A 22,591-nucleotide genomic window follows, 5' to 3' on the forward strand; every position below is an offset into this window, starting at 1 on the left:
CAATCTGACTCAGCAATTCCAATGATACAAAAGAAGGAAAATCAGTATGTCAGAGAGATGTTTGTATTTCTACATTTTTTGGAATGCTATCATATGAAAATATGAAAACAAGTGGATTTAGTAAAGGTCTATCAATAGAAGCATAAAGAAAATATAATGTATGCACACAATGGAGTATTACTTAGCAATCAAAAATTGAAATCTTATCATTTGCAACATGGATGAGCCTGGAGGACATTATGTTAAATGAAACCAGATAAAGACAAATACCACATGTTATCACAAATTGAAGCTAAAACAGTTGATCATGTAGAAGTAGAGAGAATTGTGATTACCAGAAGTTGAGCACCATAGGGAGGAAAGTGAGACAGATGCTGGTTAAGGAGTACAAAATTACAGTTAGAGGAGAAATATGTTTTAGTGTCTTATAGTATAGTGGGATGACTATAGTTAACAATAATTTATTATCTTTCAAAATAGAACAAAGAATTTTGAATTCTCCCAACACAGAAATGTTTGAAGTCATAAATGTGCTAATTTCTCTGATTTGATTATGACACATGCATCTGTCAAAAGATTGCATTGTATCATATAAATACATTTAATTTGTATCAAATACAGTATATGAAAACAAAATAATGCAAAGGAAATACGTGAAAGAATAAATATTTTTAGCCACTAAATTTTGGAATAATTCATTATATAGCAAATACAACTCATAACTTGGTATGTGCATGGAAAAATGTGCAGGAGACCAGTTTGAATAGAGTATATTAGGCCAGTAGGAAGCAAAGTTAGAAAAGTAATGGAAGGCTCTTAATGGCCTTATTGGTCATTGTACAGTTTTTACATTTGATGAGTAAGTCATAGGAGAATTTTGAGTAGATAGATGACATTATTAAAAATTTACATGTCCTCTGTCAAAGCTCTGTTTAGAGGAGACTAATCATGGGGGAAAGATTTGGAATTGAAAAATCAGGCTAGTGCAGTAAGACGAGAGACTGACAATATTTGCTGATAAGATTAGATTTAGGATGTAAGAGAAGGAGTATAAGGTACAAGAAAAATAAGATTATTTTGGTTATTTGCTGACACGAACACTAGAAGGAAAAGGTTTAGGAGAGGAGTACTGAGGAACACAATTTTGTATCTGTTTCACTTGATACTGTTTTAAAACATCCATTTAAGCAGAATTATTGAATAGGTCAACATACGAGTTTGTGGTTCTAGGGAGCGGTCTAGGCTGAAGAAACAAATATAAAAGTTGTCAAAGTATAGGTGGTATGTAAAGCCATGAGACTGGATGATGATACCAAATAAGGGAGTATAAATAGAAAGTAGGATGAAAAACTGAGCTCTGGGGCATGTCAAAATTAATATCCCAGAAAAACATCTAAGGGACCTGAAAAGGAGATTGAGAAGTGAGATAGAAGAAAAGTCAGTGCAATGTGGTATCTCAAGGTAGGTCAAGACAGTTTTTTATTATGATATGAAAGATAATTTACTGTTTATGGTGTAAGTAAGATGGTTGAAAGTGATAATTGGATGTAACAGTACAGAGGTCATTATAGACCATGTTAATAACAGTCTCAGGGAGAATGGTACGAGGTGTTGGAAAATGCTGCAAAATTAAAAAAAAAATAGAATAATATCTGGGAAGGGATGTGAGATCAAGAGTGGGTTCTTGGGGACATGTTAATTAATATGAGGTCTTATAAGTCCTGTGGGCTTCCACAGAAAGAGAAGTCACCCACAGGACAGGCCCTACAGACAGAGTAAAACACCAGTGTAAAGCGGAGGTAGGAAGAAGCTTGGCCTACTGGGTTCAAAATTGAGTGAAGCCTATGTGCATTTATTTAAAAGAAAATTATTTTTTACTTGACATTTAGTATGGCATGTTAACATGGAAGATCCAATGCTTTGGAGTAAAACATTTAATGCTTCTATACTAGATATATTAAAATACCTGGAAATGTAATGCCACTTTAATGTTTTTGTCTTGTTATTCATAATATACAGTATAGATATTTTACAATATGAGATGTTTACTATTTTATCCCATTCCAAAATAACTTTGAGTTATTATCTCTAAGGATTATAAATAACTATAATAGTGGGAAGATAATATGTTTGTGTAAAATTTGATGGAATGAAACAAAATTACATCAAATGTCAATTTTTAAGAGGCCACTAGGTGGCTCTGTTATTCTATTATTTAGGTTTACATTTAAATTACCAGAAGGTATTAAGTATTTTCATTTATTAGTCTGCCCGAATGTATTAATGTATATGTAACTAATAACCTGAAATTATCAGTTTACCTAATGGCTCTATCAACCTACTCTATTGTACTGTCTCTAATTTTATATAATAAATATCTTTACTAAATTTTAAGAACCTTAGATTCTCCTAGATAGAAACAACTTATCAGGTGCATTTCTAAGAATATAAGTGAATTATGCCATAACTTTTCTACCTGTGAACTTGATGTACAGGTTTATTGCCATATTAAATCAGTTAGTGCAAATTTAACTCACTTTCCTATTGTCTGAAATATTTAAATTAATACATTATTAATGTGGAATATATCAAAGTGCACAATAATTCCGTTGGATAAATAAAATATTTTTTCCTACCCTAGTACAGGACAAGATGCAATCATATCTTTCCTGTAGTAATGCTTTTTGTGTGTTACATGTTCAGTGAAATGTTTATTGACCGGCACAGCTGGGGTAATAAAAATAACAAAAACTTCTGGGAAATTTTTCAAAAGGAATTGCAGACAGTATATCAAGCAAAATGGACATATGGTTTTGCCTTTGAGTACATCTTACCTCTATCTCTTAGAAAAGTTTTGAATCGAATGTCTCTTTTCACCCTCTATGATGGGAATGTACTTCACATTTATAACAGAAATCATTTCACAGTGCAACTTATGGTATACTTTGGAAGTGATCCTTTCTATCCAATATTTATAATTAGAATAAATGATCACTATTTTAAGTCTCAGTATTAGACATTTAGATTCTAGTTACCAACTATAGAAATGATCCGTGAAAGTATAGCTTTGATATTTAGATTCTTTATGAAGCACTAAGGATTATGTTGATTAATTTCTATTTGATCCCTCAAAGAATTGACAAAACATATTTAATCCCCTCTGAAAACTTCAGCTTGAGCTGAATCTAGAAAAGTCAAAGTAAAATCACAAAAAAATCAAGAAGAATTAGAATCAAAGAAATGATTTGCATTTCTCTAAAGTCCTTATCTGTATGATAATTTATGTAATATACAGTATGTTTCAGAAATCAGAATGGTCCTGAAGGAATCCTTGGGATGCAGGATTTAAAACTGATAAAAGTAATCCAACTTTTTGAATATTCATCATTCTTTAGGGTACTGGGCAGAACAGACTGAAAATAAAGAGGGGAATTAAAAAAAATGGTGTGCAAAATAACCCCCTCCAATGAGTGTGCACAAAAGAGGTAGGTCTTGAAAGTATACCTCAGGGTAGTAATCAAAATGTTTATAGCTAATGTTTATTTAGTACTATGCATTTAATCCTTACACAATCTCATGAGTCATGTGGAATTACCTTAATTTTACAGGTGAGCACATTGAGGCACTGAGAATAATATAATTAACATAAAATTAGAACTGAGATGTGAATATAGTATGGGTGGCTCAGAACCAAAGTTCTTCACTGATGTTGTATGTAAGCACAAAAAAGTGGTACTGGATATAAGGTAAACTAGGGCTCATATCCTTGCTTTTGCCATTTGTGTGACCTTGGAAAAATTATCCTTTCCAAACTTGTTTCTTTGTTTGTAGAAGGACACTGAAAGTATCTTATTTTTACTAATGTTGTTAAGATGATTTATAAGAAATGTTGGATAAATAGAAAGTATTGTTAAAAGGGTAGCAGTTTTTCTTGGTTTTACATTTAAAAATTATTTTACTAATTTTAGTACTTAATCCTGCAATAATTTATTCCAACAATTTTCCCATTAAGTTTATTGGTACATTTTAGGTATACAGTACAGTTACATTCATCATTATGATCTTGCACCTTTACATGATGTATCTTGGTTCTTATTTTTCCCCCATTTCCCTGCCCTCCCTTTGGTTCCTCCACCCTTTCCTATTTACAAAGACTTTGTTTCCATGTTTTTCCTTTTCTCATATTTTTTCTTTTCCCTTCTTTCCTTTCCCCTACCCCTCCAACTTCCCCTACTCCTTTAGATTTGTTCTTTCTATTTCACAATATCAATTATACATTTTGATCCTTATTTACACTTTTAGTTTTTCACACCAGAAAAACTATTTGGTATTTACATGTGTGTCCTATTTATTTCACTTAAGAGTATAGCCTCAGTGTGCATCCACTTAGCTATAAATGTCTCTAGTTTCTCATTCTTTATGGCTGAATAGTACTCTATTTTATAAAAAAAACCACATCTTTATTTAGTATCCAGTTGATGGGCAATTGGGCTGTTTCCAAGTTTTAACTATTACAAACTGTGCCGCTATAAACATGGGTGAACATATATCACTGTGGTATGATTCTTTTAATTCAGAGGAATGCAGAGGAATAACTGGGTCAAATGGGACTTCTAATCCTACTTGTTTGAGGTATCCCCATATTGATTTCCACAGTGGTGGCACCTGTCTGCACTCTCACCAGTGAAGAAGAAGCCTTACTTTCTCCCCACAACCCTGCCATTTATTGGTTGATTTCATGATAGCAGCCATTGTTCCTGGGGTGAGGTGAAATCTCAGCATTGCTTTCATTTGCATCTCTCGAATAACCAGTGATGTTGAACATTTTTTCATATGTTCATTTGGTGCTTTTACTTCTTTATCTGAGAAATTTTTGTTTATTTTAGATTTCCATTTTTAAATTGGGTCTTTATATTTGAGAGGTCTGACTTTTTTGAGTTCTTTATATATTTTAGATAGTAGACCTTTGAGGAACAGATGGTAAAAACTTTTTCCCACATTGTAGGTTGTCTCTTAACTCTGTTGGTGGTTTCTCTTGCAGTGCAGAAGCTTTTTAATAAGATGAGATCCCAGTTGTTGATTCTTTGTGCTAGTTCCCATGCTACTGAGGATTTGTTCATAAAGTCTTTTCTTATGCCAACGTCTTCAAGAGTTCTACTTAACTTATCTTCCAACAAGTTTAGTGTCCCTGTTTTAACATTTAAATCTTTAATACACTTTGATTTTAGTTTAGTGCATGGTGAAAGATAGGGTATAGTTTTAATCTTTGACAAGGTGAAATCCAGTTTTTCCAACACCATTTATCAAAGAAGTTATCTTTCCTCCAGTGAGAATGGTTGGCTCTTTTGTCAAAGATGAGGTATCTGAGTATGTCTGGAGTAGTTTCTGCATCTTCTAATTTATTCCACTGATCCTCAGGTCTGTTTGTTTGCCAGTACCTTGCTATTCTCATCATAGTGGCTTTATAGTATAGCTTTAAGTTGGGGATTGTGATACCCTCTGCCATGTCTGTGTTGCCTAGAATGGCTTTTGATATTCTAGGTCTCTTCTGGTTTCAAATGAATTTTTGTATTGTTTTATCTAGTTCTGTGAAATATACTGTTGGGATTGCATTGAATCTGTACAGCAGTTTTGTAAGTATGGCCATTTTCACTGTATTGGTTCTTCCTACCCAGGACCAAGGAATATCTTTCCATTTTCTTTTCTTTCTTTTTTTTTTTTGTACCAGGGATTGAACTTGGGTCCTTGCACTGGTGAGGCAGGCACCGGAACCACTGAGCCAAATCCCCAGCCTCCTTCCTTTACTTTCTTCATTTCTTTTATTTCTCTAGTCTAATTCCTGTGGCTAATGTTTCTAAAACTATATTGAACAGGAGTGGTTCTGATTTTAGTGTGAAGTTTTTCAGTTTTTGAACATTTAGTATGATATTGGCTATTGGTTTTTCATAGATAGACTTTATCAAGTTGAGATAAAGACCATCTATTTCAATTTTCTTCATGTTTTTTTGAAATCGTGAATGGGTGTTGAATTTTGTTGAATGCTTTTTCTGCATCTATTGAGATGATCATATGGTTTTTGTCCTTGGCTCTGTTAATAGAGTATATTACATTTATTGATTTACATATGTTGAACCATCCCTTGCATCCTTGCATCCCTGGGATAAATCTGACTTGGTCAGAGTGTATGATCTTCTTTATGACCCTCTGTATTCTGTTTGCCAGTATCCTATTGAAGATTTTTGCATCTATGTTCATTAGCGAGATTGGCCTGGTAGTTCTCTTTTTTGGTTGGATCTTTTCCTGGTTTTAGAATCAAAGCAACACTTGCTTCTGGGAATGAATTTGGAGGTATTGCTTAGTGGAAAAACTTTTGGAAAAACCAACTCTTCCATTTGTTGATTTTTTGGTATCATTTTCTTAGTCTCCATTGCATTGATTTCTCCTCTGATCTCTATAATTTCCTCCCTCATATGAGCTTTTGGTTTGTTTCACTCTTCTTTTTCTAGGAGCTTAAGATTTACCATTAGGTTGTTTATTTGAGGTCACTCTGTTTTCCTACTGTGGACATTCACTGCTATAAATTTCCCTTTTAGAACTGCTTTCATTGTGTCACATAGATTCTTGTATGTTGTATTCACATTATCATTTATTTGTAAAAACTATCTAATTTCTTCTTTAATTTCCTCTGTGACCCATTGGTTCTTCAGAAGAATTTTATTCAATTTCCATGGGTTTGTGAAGTTCTTTTGGTTTCTTCTGTTATTGACCTCCATTCTAATTGCACTATGGTCCAATAGTATACATGGGATAATTTCAATACCTCTGCATTTACTTAAACATGTTCTATGAGCTAGTATGTGGTCTATTTTAGAGAAGACCCATGTGCCATCAAAAAGAATGTGTATTCTGATTTTGTGGGGTGAAACACTCTCTAGACATTTATTAAGTCCATTTGTTCAAAAGCTTGGTTCAATTGTAGTACTTCATTGTTGATTTTTTTTGCTTAGATATCAGTCTATTTGTGACAGTGGGGTATTGAGGTCCCCCACTACAATTGTGTTAGTGTTTATTTGCTTTTTCATGTCCCTTAATATTTGTTTTGTATAGTTGGAGCATTAGTATTTGGTGCATATATATTTATGGTTGTCATCTCTTCCTCTTCGATTGTTCCCTTTACAAGGATGTAGTGACCTTCTCTGTCTCTCTTAATTAGTTTTGGTTGAAATTTACTTTGTCTTCAAATAAGATAGCCACTCCTGCTTTTTTCCAGGTTCCTGTTGCATGGAGAACTGTTTTCCATCCTTTTACTCTCAGTATCTGAGTTTCTTTTTCAAGTAGGTGTGTTTCTTATATACAACATACTGTTGGATTTGGCTTCTTAATCCATTGTGCTAGTCTATTTCTTTTGATTGGTGAATTGTGCCATTAACATTGATGGTTATAAGTGGTATGTATGGCCTTATCATTGTCATGTGATTTTCCTGATACTAGCTCTTTTTTATATTTTTCCCTCTCCCTTTAATTTCTTGCCTATTGGATATGCTGTGTTGGGCCTCATGGAGTTGTGACCTTCATTGTCTTTTTCCAGGATATTTTAAAAATTGGAGTGTTGGTTTGGTATTCATGAAGTTTCTCAGGTGTTCTTTGTCATGGAAGTATCTTATGTCTCCATCAATTTTGAAAGATAGTTTTGCAGGATACATCAGTCTAGGTTGGAGATCGTTTCATTTTAGGGCTTGGAATACCTCACTCCAGGCTCTCCTTGACTTGAGGGTTTGTGTTGAAAAGTTTGTTGTAGCTGGGCATGGTGGTGCAGGCCTTTAATCCCAGCACTCAGGAAGCTGAGACAGGAGGATTGCTTTGAGTTCGAGGCCAACCTGGGCTAAATAGTGAGTTCCAGGTCAGTCTCAACTACATAGTGAGACCCTGTCTCAAAAAAAAAAAAAAGAAAAGAAAAAAGGAAAAGTGTGCTGTGACTCTGATGGGCTTTCCTTTGTATGTGATTTGTTTCTTTTCTCTAACTGCTTGCAGTATTTTGTTCTTCTTTTGGGTTTCTGGGAACTTGATTATTATATGTCTATGAGTAGGTTTTTTTAAAAAATTTTTTTTATCATGGCTGGTTGAAATCTTATATGCCTTACTTATCTGTATGTCAAATTCTTTTGCTCTGTTTTGGGAAGTTTTCTGTCATTAATTTTGTAAACAGTTTTTTAATGTCATTTGTACTTTCTCCTGCTTTTTCTTGGCCTCCTATCAATTTTACATTATTCTTCTTTGTGTCATCTAGCAATTGTTGGATTGATTTCTCATGATCCCTTACTATTTTTCAGAGATCTCTCTTTTTGTGGTCACTGACCACCATACTGTCTTCTATATCTGATATTGTGCCTCAGTTATGAGCACATGAGGCTTTGGGGGATCATCTAGATACAAATGATAACAGTCATGTTAAGCTTGTCATTCTTTGCCTAGTTGTCTCTTCCTTTCCTAGTTATTGTTAAATTTATGAATTAATTCAGCACATATTTATTGATTGCCTAATATGCTTCAGAGATTAGACTCATAGAATTGGGGATGCATACATGAAAGAAAACAGACAAATATATCTGCTTTCAAGAATCTTATTTCAGTAGGAAAAGACAACAGACATAATAAAATCAGTAAATTATATAAGTAGATATAAGATTATAGGTGACATTATTTTTAAAAACAAGACTGTGGTAATAGGAATTCAGGATTTCAGGGTAAGGAGGAAAATATACAATTTTACATAAGATAGTCAGTGTAGACCTTATTGAGAAGGAAATATTTAAGTGGAATCCAAATAAAGAGTGGAAGTTAGCCAGTGTCTGCACAGAAGCCCTATAAATAGTAAGTAAGCCAGAGAAGCTGCTGAAGAATGAGAGAGTGGGAAGAGGGGGTATAGTCACAAAGATAGTGGATGCAAATCATATGAAATTTCCCAGGTCCCTTATGCACTATGATTAGTAGTCTGAATAAAAAAGGAAAGTTATTCCAGAATTTTTTTTTTTTTTGTTTGTATCAGGGATCAAACTTGAGACCTTGCACTTGTGAGGCAGGCAGCAGAACCACTTGGCTACATCTCCTGTGATTCCAGGATTTTGTACTTTGACTTATTTGTAAAAGGGTTACTCTGGGTATTGGGTGGATAGACAATGGTAACAGACAAGCATCGAAATAGAGAGACTATCCGGGATAAAAATAATGGTATCTTAGAACAGGATGGCAACTCTGCAGTTGGTTATAATTGAAGACAGAGCCAATGGAATTTTTTAACAAATTCAATGTGTGGTGTGCTCATTAAAAGATTAATTATATTCACAGGTCATGCCTATACTCAAGAGGATAGGGCTTTACATGAGTTTTGCTCTTGTAGTATATCCACCATAAGATGAAACCAATTATTTTGGAGAAAACCACAATCTATAGCTATGCCTCATCTGTAGACTAAAGGCTCTGTGTCACTAGGATGATCTGTAGACCATATAAATTAAGACAGAGTCTGAAAATAGTCTGAACCCTGACTATTCTTTTCTTCTCAGTCTCTACTGTTGCTAGTTGGATTTGGGATATACTGCTTATGTAGTAGGTGCAAATTTCATAAACTACAACCTGTGCAGAAATTTAGTCTTCTTTAGTTTTCAGTAATTGTTAACATTCAAGATATATGTCATCACTTTTGGAATTTCTAAGTCTCTTTGTTAAAACTCAGTCAAGTTCAGAGTCATCTTTTTTTTTTCCTCCAAGGTAGCCATAGCAATAGACACAAGATGAAAGGGAGATAGCTGGGCCTCATCTATGATCTGCTAGCACTGGATGAATCTCAGCAGCTTCAGCCTTTGGTAAGAGAAATCTAGCTTTCTTCATCTGACCTCATACCATGGCTTGCAGTCAGTAGTCTGTGCAGATTAAGTGTCCTAGTCCAACCTGATAGCACCCTTTTGTTATGGCTTATGTCTAGCTGCTCACCCAAAGTCTCATCCATCATAGTTGGGGATTTTCAGAGATGGCTGGATCTAGGGCTCATGATGCTGGGATTAATGATATGATGGCTGAAATTAAGGGTACAGTGCCCCACCCAGGGTGTGTGTGTGCTACCCTCCCAAAGGGAGTGGATGGAATATAAGAGACAGAAAGAAGGCTTGCACTGCTTCTGCTGGTGTCATTGTTGATTGTGTGCTGCTTGCTGCTTGCCCTGCTTTGCCATAGAATTTTTTTTTTTTTTGTACCAGGGATTGAACTCAGGACCTTCACTTGTGAGGCAGGTGTCAGAATCATTGAGCTAAATCTCTGGCTCTACCATATACTTTTTCCTTCTTGATGATCCTATGCATGCCACCCTGCCTTGGACACAGCCAAATGTGGACTGAAACCTGTACAAACTGTGAGGAGAAATAAACCTTTCCTCCTTTAATTTTGGGTGTTGGGTATTTTGTCTCAGCGATGAGAAAAGTAACTAAGATAACTTTGGATCTAAAATGCTACTTTTAGTGATTTCTACCGATACCCTAGAGAATAGAGATTTTATGAGTTCTGATCTACTATGTAACTTGTGCAATTTCAGATGTACTATTCCTACCATATGGTGGGGAAGCACTTATACCATTGTTGGGCAAACTACATGGATGAGGTTGCTGCTTTTTAGACTTTTAAATGGGAAGTTGGACACAGCTTTCTCATTGATCCTCAGTCTTAAAGATTTTTCATCTTTCCATTTTTAGTCTTCATCTTAATAGCATGTGAGGGAGAGAAATAATTAAAATTTTGTGTTACCCCTCCTCTTTCTTTGTAGCATTCCAACCAGGAAATTTCCAGTCTAGTAGTAGAATGGGAAGGTGGTGAAGAGGTACAAGTATAATCTGGTTTTCTGCTTATTTTCTTTGTATAGTGTAAACTCTGTCTTTAGATACTCCATTTACTGATTTAATTTTCTGAATAACAGGTAGCATCTGATGCTAAAGTCAGCTGATACTTAAATCTCTTGCATCTGTGCTTCTTTAAACAGAATGAACACTGTTGGTTCTGAATATTTGCAGACTTTTTAATGATAAATTGTTTCTATGCTTTATAAAGGTAATACAAGTACTTAAAAAAGAAAGTCAAATATTTTCCTCTGGTCCTATACCCTAGAGTCACTTAAGAAAAATGACCCACTTTTGCCATTTCTGTTGAAATTCTGCCAATTACCTCCATAAATTCAATTGCTTTTTTACCTTGAGTTTTTCATTTGTTAACTTTAGGTGGTATCTGTTGGCTCCTCATGTGAAGGATATATCAGTTATTTTTCTTCTCTTGTCTTCCTAGTTTTTTTTATTTTTACATTTATTTATTATTTTATGTATTTATTTATGTGGTACTAGAGATCAAACCTAAGGGTGCTCTGCCACTGAGGTACATCCCCATTACTTTTCTTATTTTGAGACAGGGTCTTGTTAAATTGCCCTAGGCTGGCCTCATACTTGAGATCCTTTTGCCTCTGATTTCCTAGTAGTTGGGATAAAAAGCATGCACCACTGCATCGGATCATCTTCCTAGATTTTGAGTACATATTTTTATTTTTAGCTCTTCTTTTAGTTATGTTTGTAGCTTTAAATAACATATCCAAATATCAGCTTCTGCTAGATTCAGCACAGCCAAGAGTAGACCAGAGTGAGTGTTTTATAATGGCAGATCCTTAAAAGAAGTGAAGGAAAGAGGCTGTTCTATTGTAGCCCAATTTCTATTTTCAGTTTTACCACTTAGAAAATCCACGATCTGTGGCAGAGTAGGTAAGTGACAGGGAGTATAAAATGTTAACACTCACTAATGTACTTCCACATAATTAAATAAAGCAGAGGGGAAGTAGTAACCTTTCCAGTGATCACATTTGACTTCCACTGACAAACGAAAAAATTGAGGCCCTCAAAGTGACCTACCCCATGCAGTAGTTAAGAGCATATGTTAGAATATACTCCATTCTTTCTTTGGCATTCTAACTGTACTTAAGAGATCCCTTTAATTAATTGGGAATAGAAACTATAGAGATTTCAGGTTGATCATAGGTGGAAATGAGAATTTATCACCATTATATATTTCATAAATTTTTATTGTTTTAAGTAATAATCTTTAAGCTCTTTTAGATTTGTTAATTTATTCATTTGTATGGGAACTAAGCTTTATTTTTGGTAGTATATTTGTCTTAGGGACTTAAATGTTTTGTTTACTTTCAAAATGTAAATTAAATTCTGAATAATGTACTTACACCCTAAGAGAATTGTTGGAGTTGTAATCTTTCCTCATGAAGTGATAGAAAGAAGACCACATTGATGAACAGGAACATACAGGCAGGACTTTAATGGGGCTTCAGTTCCAGAAGAAGGGAGAACGATACTGGTTGAAAGAGAAACCAGAGGAAGGGGCAAGTCTTTTGTTAAGCTGCTGGGGTGGGCTAGGGTAGCATTTTTCATCAATTATTAGTGTGGCATTTTTATAAGGAGTTTCTGCCTTGGGAAAGATACAGATCAGTAGTCATTTAGTTTATTCTTGAATGTATTTTGTGGCACCAATTATTCTGGCTTTTATGGTAGACTGGTTTTGTGGTCAACCTGATTCTATGATATCATTATTGAAAATATGTGAGGGGACGAGGAAAGAAAGAGAAAAACAGTGCATGCTATTTGTTATGGTTTAAATATGAATTGCCCTCCACAGACTTATGTTAAGGTCTTGATCCCCAGTGCAGCAATGTTCAAAAGTGGGAGCTAGAGAGGTGACTGGATCATGAAAGCACTAATTATGTATTAATCCACTGATGAGTTCATAGCTGCCTGGGTTATGAGATGGACCCTATTTGGTAGTATTATATTTGGGGGTTGCCTTTGAAGCATTCGTCCTATCCCTGGCCCTTTGTTCTCCCTCTACCTCTTTTCTTTTCTCTCTGCTTCTTGGCTGCCATGAGGTGATGCGCTCTCTTCCACCATGCCCTCTGCCATGTTTTGCCTTGGAGTCAGATGACAATTGCCTGAAACCTCTGAAGCTCTTAACAAAAATAAACCATTTCTTCTTTGAAGTTGTTTATGTGGATATTTTGTCCCAGAGATAAAAAAAAAAGAGTAGAATACACCACTTTGAAAGGACAGAAGTTTAGGTTTGAAGGCTTCAAGTATTTTTCTATGCTTTTTGAGTACCTTTCTTTTACAGGTGACAGGCCTCAAGGACTCTTTGTCTTCTGACAAAGATTTCTTTGTCTTCTGACTCTAGTGGTTACTAATAAGTATATAGCATTATGAGCTGGAATTTCTGTTTAAGCTGGTTAAACTTAAAAGTGAATATCATTTACCAAATACAGAAAGGAAGACCCATCTTCTTTAAAAATTTCAGTTTGATTGAGTCATAGGTGCCTAGATAGTTGGTTAAACATTATTTCTAAATATGGTTGTGAAGGTATTTATGGAGAAGATTAGAATTAATATGTTGGTAGGCAATGTTCAATCCACTAAAGGACTGAATAGAACAAAAAAGGTAGAACAAGATGGAATAAACTCTGCTTGGCTGTTTCAGATGGGACATTGATCTGTTCTTAGTGCTTTTTTTTTTTTCCCAGACCTTCAAACCCAGCGTGGAATCTACACCATTTGCTCCCTGACTCTCATTTTAAAAAATTTAAAAAAATTTTTATGAGAGTTTGAACCCAGAGTCTTCACACCAAGGTACATACCCAGCCCTTTTTTTTTTTTTTGAGCGAAGATCTTGGAAATTGTTCAGGTTGAGTTTGAACTTGTGATCCTCCTCCCTCAGGTTTCTAGAGTGCTGGGGTTACAGGCCTGCGCCAGCATAGCCTCTGACTCTCAGATCTTTGAAATGTACTACTGACTTTCCTGGGACTACAGCCTGCAGACAGCATATCATGGGACCTTAACTATAAGATCATGTGACTATGCATATGTCTTTGTATCCTTTGTTGCTATTTCTATTGGTACTATTTCTTCTTTTCTGGAGAACCCTAATATAGTAAATGTGACACCTGACTTCAAATGGCAATATATGACTTACTGACATTATTCACGATTCCTTCTTCTTTGAGAGATGTGCAAAAGGATATAGTTATTATGAAGCTTGTTCCAATTTCAGTGACATCAATTTTTGTCATTATAACTTTTGGGAATAGATAGAGAAATGATACCTAAAGGTTGGGATAGTTAAAAGATTAATGGAAGAAGGTACATATGGAGGTTGAAAGATTGATTTAATCCAATAATAAATAATCAAATAAATTTGACTTGGTACCTTTTGCTAAATCATTATAAATATATATTTGTTGTTTGTTTATTTTTTGAGGCAGGGTCTCACTACGTAGTTGAGACTGACTTGGAACTCACTATGTATCCCAGGCTGGTCTCGAACTCACAGTGATTCTCTTGCCTCAGCCTCCTGAGTGCTGGGATTACAGGCATGCGCCACAACGCCCGGCCCTCATTGAATATATATAAAGAACTCTTATGGAGAAAAACTGGAGACATTAAATGGCAAGAACAAGTAGTAGTACTGGATGGGAAGAAACAACCTCTCAATTCTGTTAGCCACCCTTAGCTACAGGTGAGAGGAGTATACAAAGTAGATTTTAGATTTTCTTGGGAATGGAATCCAGGTCACACTGTATATCCTTCAGAGTTCCTGAGAGAAACTGGTAAAATATCTATCTGTCTGATTTACCGTGAAAAGTTGGATCCGAGGCTTATAGATGCTGAGAAGTCCTATGATCTGCTGTCTGAAAGCTGGTAATTGTGTGAAGACAGGGATATGATTCAGTCTGAGACAGGGGGCCTGAGAACAAAGAGTCATTGGTATAAATCCTAGCCTCACAGAGGTGAGATGAAATGTCCCAGGTCAATCAGTGAGGCAGAGAAAAAAAGGAGCATTCCTTTTTCCTCCATCTTTGACTCTATTCAGGCCCTCAATGAGTTGGATGATGCACACATACATTGGGCATGTAGTTCACTAATTCAAATACTGATGTCATCCAGAAACACCTTCTCAGACATGCCCAGAAATAATATTTAATCTGGCCCAGTCAAGTTGACATAAAATTCATCCTCACTGTTTTTAGCCTTCATTCTCAAAGGCCAAATTCCTGACCATGAAATTTAGTCAGCTCTTGTAAAAAGCAAGTGAAAAGATGATGAACATTCCATGCTAAGCCAGAAATAATGCTGAAAGGACTATGCACCATGACTGCTGCTTGGAAATTTCTCTCTCTCTCTCTCTCTCTCTCTCTCTCTCTCTCTGTAAGGAGAGTGAGGATATAGATAGGAAGAAAGGAGTAGCTATGTTGCAGATGGTAATTAATCAGAACTAGCTTCAGCAAAACAGAATTTATCTATGGAGTGTAATTTGAAATTAAAGAAATGATTTCATACCAAAACATTCATTGCCTGCCTATTAGTGATTCATTGCTTAGGGCTTAAATATATTTCTTGGACAGTGCAGGGCTGATATCTCTGGAAAGCATAATATTATGTCACTGTAGCACACTAACATTGATGGATTGGTTTACTTGTCACTGGTTGATCTTGGAGTAAAAAGAACAAAAGATGGCATTTTGGAAAGAAAATGGTCAGTAAGATATATTCCAGATAGGAGCAACACGTGTGGGACACAAGTCTATGGGAAATTCACTTGAACCAAGACAGGATGGGTCACAACATAAGAAAATTTGATGTCAACAAAGGGAAAGAATTGGAATAGAGAAAAGAAAGTTTGTGAAGAATTAAAATGTCCCTCTCCTTTTTGGGGAGTAGAGATTGCTTTCCAGATTTTTATGAAAATAGACTAATTAACAACTATTAAGTCTCCAAAAAATGCCCCATTTGTGGGGAGCAGAATAGAGATTGGAAGTCAAATTCTTTAACCATTCAAGTTTTCAACTCTGTTAAGCAACAACTGTGTGGTTCTCTAATTCTCTTATTCTAGGGTCCCATGGATATAGATCCTGCTTTACATATGTTAGAACTAAAAACAAATAAAAAATAACATTTAACTTTAGAAAGATCTTAGAAAGTTTAAATTAAAAAAAAACCTTACTTGTTTTCTACTTGGAAGCTTTTCATCCACCCCTCCATTTTAAATTATGCTTGTGGTATCTGTGTTTTATAACAACTTTCCACTGCCCCAAGGCAAACAATAAAATACTTCCTTATTACCTAAAATTAGCAGGCCCAAAATCTTCATTTTCTTATCAGAGTTTATTGTTGTACATTTGAGGTACCATGCCACTATCAGAATTATATCCAGTTTTGTTCTTTAAAAAAACTCAGAGAAAAAAAAAACTTTCCAGTAATTTTCATTCAATGTGAATGACAAGAATATCGTAACTATAAACATTGAAATAACCATTTCATTTCTTCCTGAGGAAGTTTCATATTTTAAGCAATGAAAAAGGAAATTCTATACAAACCTAGCTTTAAGACTCATTATTTCCCATTTTTATGTGTATTTTGTTACTTTCACAATAGCATAATACTCATGTAGAGTATAGTTTAAAAAAGTATGCATGACCCTAGAATTTAATGCTGTCTCCAAGACATATTAAGTAATCAAGTATCCTTTCAAAGCGTTTGTTGCTTTTTTTTGGCATCAAACATGTACTTGTGTACAAGTAAATTTGGATACTGTCTCTTCCTTTTTCTCCTTTCATTATACAAACAATGAGTGTGTTTTTAACATTTCTTTTAAAAGATGAGCTGTTCAGTCAACTCAAGTTGTCAACACAGAAGGATGCTGTAAGCAGTTTTACTTAAAGTTCAAATGTGTATTGCATCTATCAACATATATGAAACAGTTTCCTTTCCTTTTTTTTTTCCTTAGCAGAAACACTGCTTAATGTATGTAATCTTTGCAGGGTCAGTTGTGTTTTTCTTAAATTAACAAAGATGACTATCCTAGTATGTTCAGTTTATGCTGCCTCAAAAGAGACAGTAGTAAGTATGAAAGTTAAGTCTCCTATATTTTCCCAAATGACTTTGATTTTTGTTTTAGTCAGGGGTCTTAAAATTCTTTTTTTCCCAATTCTTTCTGACATTTGTTTTAAAAATTAATGTATTCTTTGGGTACATAAAACTTTTAAAAATTTAATTAATAATTACAATGTTCACTAAAATAGTGAGTAAAAGGACATCATAGCTTGCCTTCTAATTAGTAAATAACTGATAAAGTTTAATTTCACATATTATAATGACAATGGAAATATTTAGCTATAGCTTTTCCTTGCACATCTTTTTTCCTAATCATATCTTTAGTACTATATTATAAAGGCTAAGTAACAATAGCATGGAATTTATTTGCTACTTAAATTTTATCCATGTGTAAAGTACATTTAAAAATTAAGTAAACAGTAACACAGGAAAATAAGTATGCCTTATTTTCTTTTTTGAATACTTTATTGGTCATATATACCATTTAAAATATAATTGTAAATATATTTTGAGAACCATGCTTTACTAATTTTTGTAATTCCTCAACATAATTTAGTAATCTAGGAATTTAACTTTATTTTCTTCCATGAGTGATGTATGAAATATTCTTAAAAAATGGGCCTTTATCTTGCTTATTTTTCACTGCTTTGTATCAAAAGTTACCATTTCAAATATTGGATAACAAATCATATATTAACTTTTTGCTATAAACCTGTACATTATACAATTTTATTTTGAGCTATATGGGAATATGTAGTTTTTCAATAATTTAAATGTGAATAGCGTAAATAGATCATCTAGGGAAACTGCCCTTAGATTTCATTTAGTAAATGTTATTCCAGGGAACATTGAAAAAGTCATTCATATTTAAAAGTTAATCTCTTTCCGGAGATGATACATACTTCAGACTCCATGAATACATTTTGGTAGAGCTAGAGAGGACTACTGCAATCGATTTACAACTTACAACAAGTGGGCATATAATTCTCAATGATGTATCTTGAAATCCCTAACATTTCTGCTTTTTTTAGAAGATTTAGTCAGTACATTTACATTATTTATTGTTTTGGTATACTCAGTGTGTTTCTATTTACCATCTGACAGGTTTACTATATATATACATTTCAGTATAACAGTTGTATTATGATGGAAGCTTTAGTCATTCTTACACAAATGCACTAGATATATGTGAAAAAAATAACTTTTTTAGCGCTTATCTTTTTTGATACAGATAAAGCTCATATATAACTTTTCCTCTCTCTGGTCTAACACAAATTATAATGTACATTTTCTTCTAAATACTTCAGTGAAGATAAATGTTGGCAAGCATTTTCCATGGATGTTATGGTTTTGGAATTTTATGGTACATTGTGATGTTTATTTTAGTTCTTGTTTGTAGGACACGTTATAAAATCAAAGTATAAGAAAATGTACAGGAAAACAGTGATCTAAAAATGTACAGACTCAATCTTAGTTGATATACAAAAGTGTAAATGTTACTATGAAATGAACATTTTGCATTTGTATTTGTTATGCAGGTTGATTGCTACTGACTTCCACATGAGTGCACAGTAATCTACAGTAATCCCACAGGCTCAGGTATGGGTTTCGAGGAGGGCCACAGAACTCAAGGCTTATAACAGGTATTTTTTTCTTTCCCTAATCATCCACATGCCAGCACATGGAAGGAACTTTGTTCTTTTTCTTGCTTGAAGAGGTATATATTTTGATAGCCTTTTGGTAGCTCTTGAAACTTTGGAAAAGGTGTGTGTTATTACATGGAAGATGAATTCTCAAGAAGTTTTTCTCAGTGCTATCTGACTTTCTGCAGCTCCTGTCTCAGCCAGGATGGCAGAGGCTGCCCCAGTTTGTGCAGCAGCTTTGAGAGTTCCACGTTGTGATCTCTGTAGTAGCTTGACAGAAACGCTCTGCTCTAAATGGGGAGGAAGGGATAAAAGTATATTTCACTTTGTTTATTACAGTACATTTCAGAGACTTTGATTATGTTTAATTGTCAAATATGCCAGATCAGCTGGGCGTGGTGGTACCTGTACAGGGTACAGGTGCTACCTGTATTCCTGGCTACTTAGGAGACTGAGGCAGGATTACCACAAGTTGTAGGCCAACCTGGGCTACCCAGTGGGTTCAAGACCAACCTGAACTACATAGTGAGACCCTATCTATAAAACACCCAAAAGAAAAGAATTAACCAAAAGAGGTATAAAATAATACCATAGTAATAAAGCTAGATATAAAAAGGGTCTCCAGTCACTGACCAATTCTGGAAGTTTCCAGTTCTACCAGTAGCTGACCATGGTTATGGATCATTAGGAAAAATCTGTGGTAAAATCTATAAGAAAAAACTATGGTAAAATCTATAATCTATAGAGTTCTATATTTCTTAGTGAAATTTGTTCTTCAAATTGTCTCATCTTACAGCTAGAACTAGAGAGACTGATGACAAAGTATGAGACTTATAGATAACCTCTATCAGTGAAAGAATCTAAGACCAGCAGGTTCAATCACTATTTCAATTTCTAAGTGTGACTTTCTCTCCAACCTGCCCTTTCATTCTAGTGTGTTCATGCTGAGATGATGCATACTCTTAATTTCTTAAAAGTTTTATTTATTCTTGCCTAGAGGCTGCCAAACTCCAAGCAGTCATACAAATAGAACCAATGACAAATGTGCTAGACTTCTGTTACTGGGATCCATTAAATCAACATTGCAAAAAGCTCATAACTGTTAAACTATACAATATGATTTCTTTGTTGGATTCTGAAGTCCCCTGGACCTTCTCCTTAACCTCTTTGTGCTATATTCATAGCAGTCCTGCTGACCTTAAAATCTGGCCCATGCATTCTTAACTGTTTCTTTGGCTTTGTCTCCTCCAGATTTAAAAGCTATGTAGATACCAAGATGACTATGCCAGGCACCTACTAATGGCCTTTAGATAGATCCTCTGTAGAGTAACTCTAACTGCTGATCACAAGTATGACCCTTTTCAGCTAGAAGTAACCAGAGCTGTCTTCACCCTTTGCCCTGCTCGCAGCAGTTAGAGGTATTTATTCAGAGGAGGGAATATTTCAGATAGATAAGTTAATTAGATACCCTGTAGGCAGTTAGACAGGGCTGCCATCAAGGAGCCAACACAACAAGGAGCAATCCAGACACATTCACTGAAGGCCAGAATTGTAAAAGGAGAGTAACGACTATACCCTTGTGCTTTTATCCTGGTGATAAATAGCAGTGATCACCTTGGTCAGGGGCCAAGGTTTTAGGTTAGCCTTTCCAGGAAATGTCCCTTACCCCTACCCTTACTGCAAATACTTGTATGTTTGCTATGTGACTTGCTCCCCTACTTGACTCCCATTTAATCAATATTACCTGGGTGACTGTACTTGTAATATTATTGGTTGGTCATGGTTTTTCCCCACCTCATGCCCACCTTGTAATTTTCCATTGGGTCTTATTATTTTGTCCCACTTTGTACCTGCCTTGCCACATGGCTTTGCTGTATAAAACATCTTGGAGAACTGGGGTGAGAGGGCAACCCACTTTCCAGTCCCCCTTCTGTCTCTCTTTGAAAGAAGCTTTCTTTCCCTCAGTAATTTTTTCCTACTCTTAAAAAAAGAAAGAAAACAAAACCCTCCAAAACAAAATCAAGTATCAAGTATACCAGATTGGATTAACTGCATTAATCATGTGGACTATTTATTTAGCACATCCTAAAATGCTTTGTTGATGGTCTTTGGACAGGGTATTAACGTTTTTGTTTCCTCAGAGGAGAGGTGAGCAGTGTGGTAAGAACACTTGCCCACTCCTGTCTGTCCCACGTTATTTGTATTTCCATTTCCTCTGTGGAGCCTCCTTTACTTTTGCCTCCTTTCTGGTACCTTTTGCACAAAAATGCACCACTTAACTCAAATAAATCCAAGATGTATTATACAATAACCCTATTGAGAGAAATAGACTTGATATCCTGAAAACTGCTTTTTTTCTTATCTATGTCTTCCACCAAATTTTGTACTATTTCAAAACATGTCTATGTTAGATTAAATACAATAAAATACTAAAAAATACATTTTGCAGTATCTTTTAAACATTTTAGCTGTAATAAGTATATATAAATGGAAAAGCTTTAACATAAAATATTTTTACATCATTTTCTTTTTTTTTTGGTACTGGGGTTCAAACTCGGGTCCTTGCACTTGTGAGGCAGGCGGCGGCACCACTGAGCTAAATCCCTAACCCTTTTACTTGAAATATTATAGAAAGTGCCCTTTCATTTCTTTTAATATAGTAAAATTGTTTACATAATAGTGTCAGGGCACATTTCATTAATAAAATAATATAATTTCTTTGTCAAAATAAGATAATCTTTTTCTTCCCCATGCCTTCCATAAAGAATTTAATTACGAGTGTACTGAACACAGGGCCTATCTCTATCAGGTCTGGTATCATGAATGATCCTCAAAGTCTTCTCAGATAAAAATGTTCTAATAAGTTTGCATTATCTGATGATTTTTATACTATCTCAGTATTGTCAGTTAACATAATATATTAAATATTGGAAAAATCCCAACTATTTCTTTTTCGGAGTTCTAAAAAATTATACATCATAATTTACTTGTATTTTTCTATCCAGAGTACACACTAACTTGACTGATTATTAAATGAACATATGAATAAATATTAGTATTTTTGAAATAAGCATTAAAGTAAAAGTACAGGGTATACAAACTGAGGAAACTACGGCGTTACAATTCATCATGTGAACATTCAAAACATTCAAAACAGCAAACATAAAGTGCTAGATACCACAGTGTATGCACTTCCATTCCTCAAAGCCTAAATTATCTGGTAGTATTTTAGTATTTGGGAAATATATTAATTATCTGAGCTTATAGCATATTAAAGCTCAAATCTTGGTACATTATGTCAGGAATTACTATTATTATTCTGGCTATACTAAAAAGTACAGTGATTTGACAATAAAAAATGAGAAATCATTTGGTCTTATTTCTAATACTGTAGATACATTTTTGTCTTAGTTTAATATTTTTAGTGCTAAAATTCCTATGTGGGTATTATTTTTTTTAAATGAAATATCTTTTTGCTGTGATTCAAAATGGCAAATTCTACCTTTTTTAAATTCTTGAATGACAGTAATTGTATGTAATTGGAAAAATCAACACAAGAGAGGTAGATGTACAGAAACTGAAATGTTACTTTTTATTTTTAGAAGAGCTGAATTTCGATTTCAATCACTTTTCTTTTCTTTTTCTACTTTTAGTTTTTTGAGACAGGGTCTCACTATGTAGTTATGTAGCTGAGACTTACCTGGAACTCACTACGTAGCCCAGGCTGGTCTGGAACTCACCAAGATCCTCCTGCCTCAGCCTCCCGAGTGCTGGGGTTACACGCCCGACTTTCATCACTTTTCTAAGAAAATAGATTGTTATTTTTTTCTACATTTAGTTTATATTTTTTAAATTGTACTTACATCAGAATCCATTGGAGGGTATTTTCTTCCTTTACTCTTTCCTAGGCATTTTGTTTTACCTTCTTCCAGTAACTGACACCAGAAGCCCTTATGAGAATCAAATCTAAAAAAAAAA

At 34.6% G+C, this 22,591-nt stretch overlaps 1 protein-coding gene across 3 annotated transcripts in view; it reads right to left on the minus strand.

Annotated features, from left to right (window-relative positions):
* Positions 1-18,346: 18,346 nt before the first annotated feature.
* Positions 18,347-22,591, minus strand: part of LOC104852909 (N-deacetylase and N-sulfotransferase 3) — a 175,764-nt gene continuing 171,519 nt past the window's right edge. For 2 of the 3 annotated variants that reach the window (XM_010610738.2, XM_010610745.2), the window contains exons 13-14: positions 22,477-22,579; positions 18,347-18,903 (exon numbers count right to left, since the gene is read on the minus strand). In XM_010610738.2, the coding sequence (XP_010609040.1) occupies positions 18,784-18,903; positions 22,477-22,579 (223 nt within the window). In that variant the 3' untranslated portion in view covers positions 18,347-18,783. Of the gene's footprint in view, positions 18,904-22,313; positions 22,580-22,591 lie in introns of all 3 variants that reach the window. The other variant, XR_004515714.1, reaches the window with a different exon arrangement.

This window comes from Fukomys damarensis, unplaced genomic scaffold, assembly GCF_012274545.1.
Source record: "Fukomys damarensis isolate Sample0158 unplaced genomic scaffold, DMR_v1.0_HiC HiC_scaffold_38, whole genome shotgun sequence".
Lineage (NCBI taxonomy): Eukaryota > Metazoa > Chordata > Mammalia > Rodentia > Bathyergidae > Fukomys > Fukomys damarensis.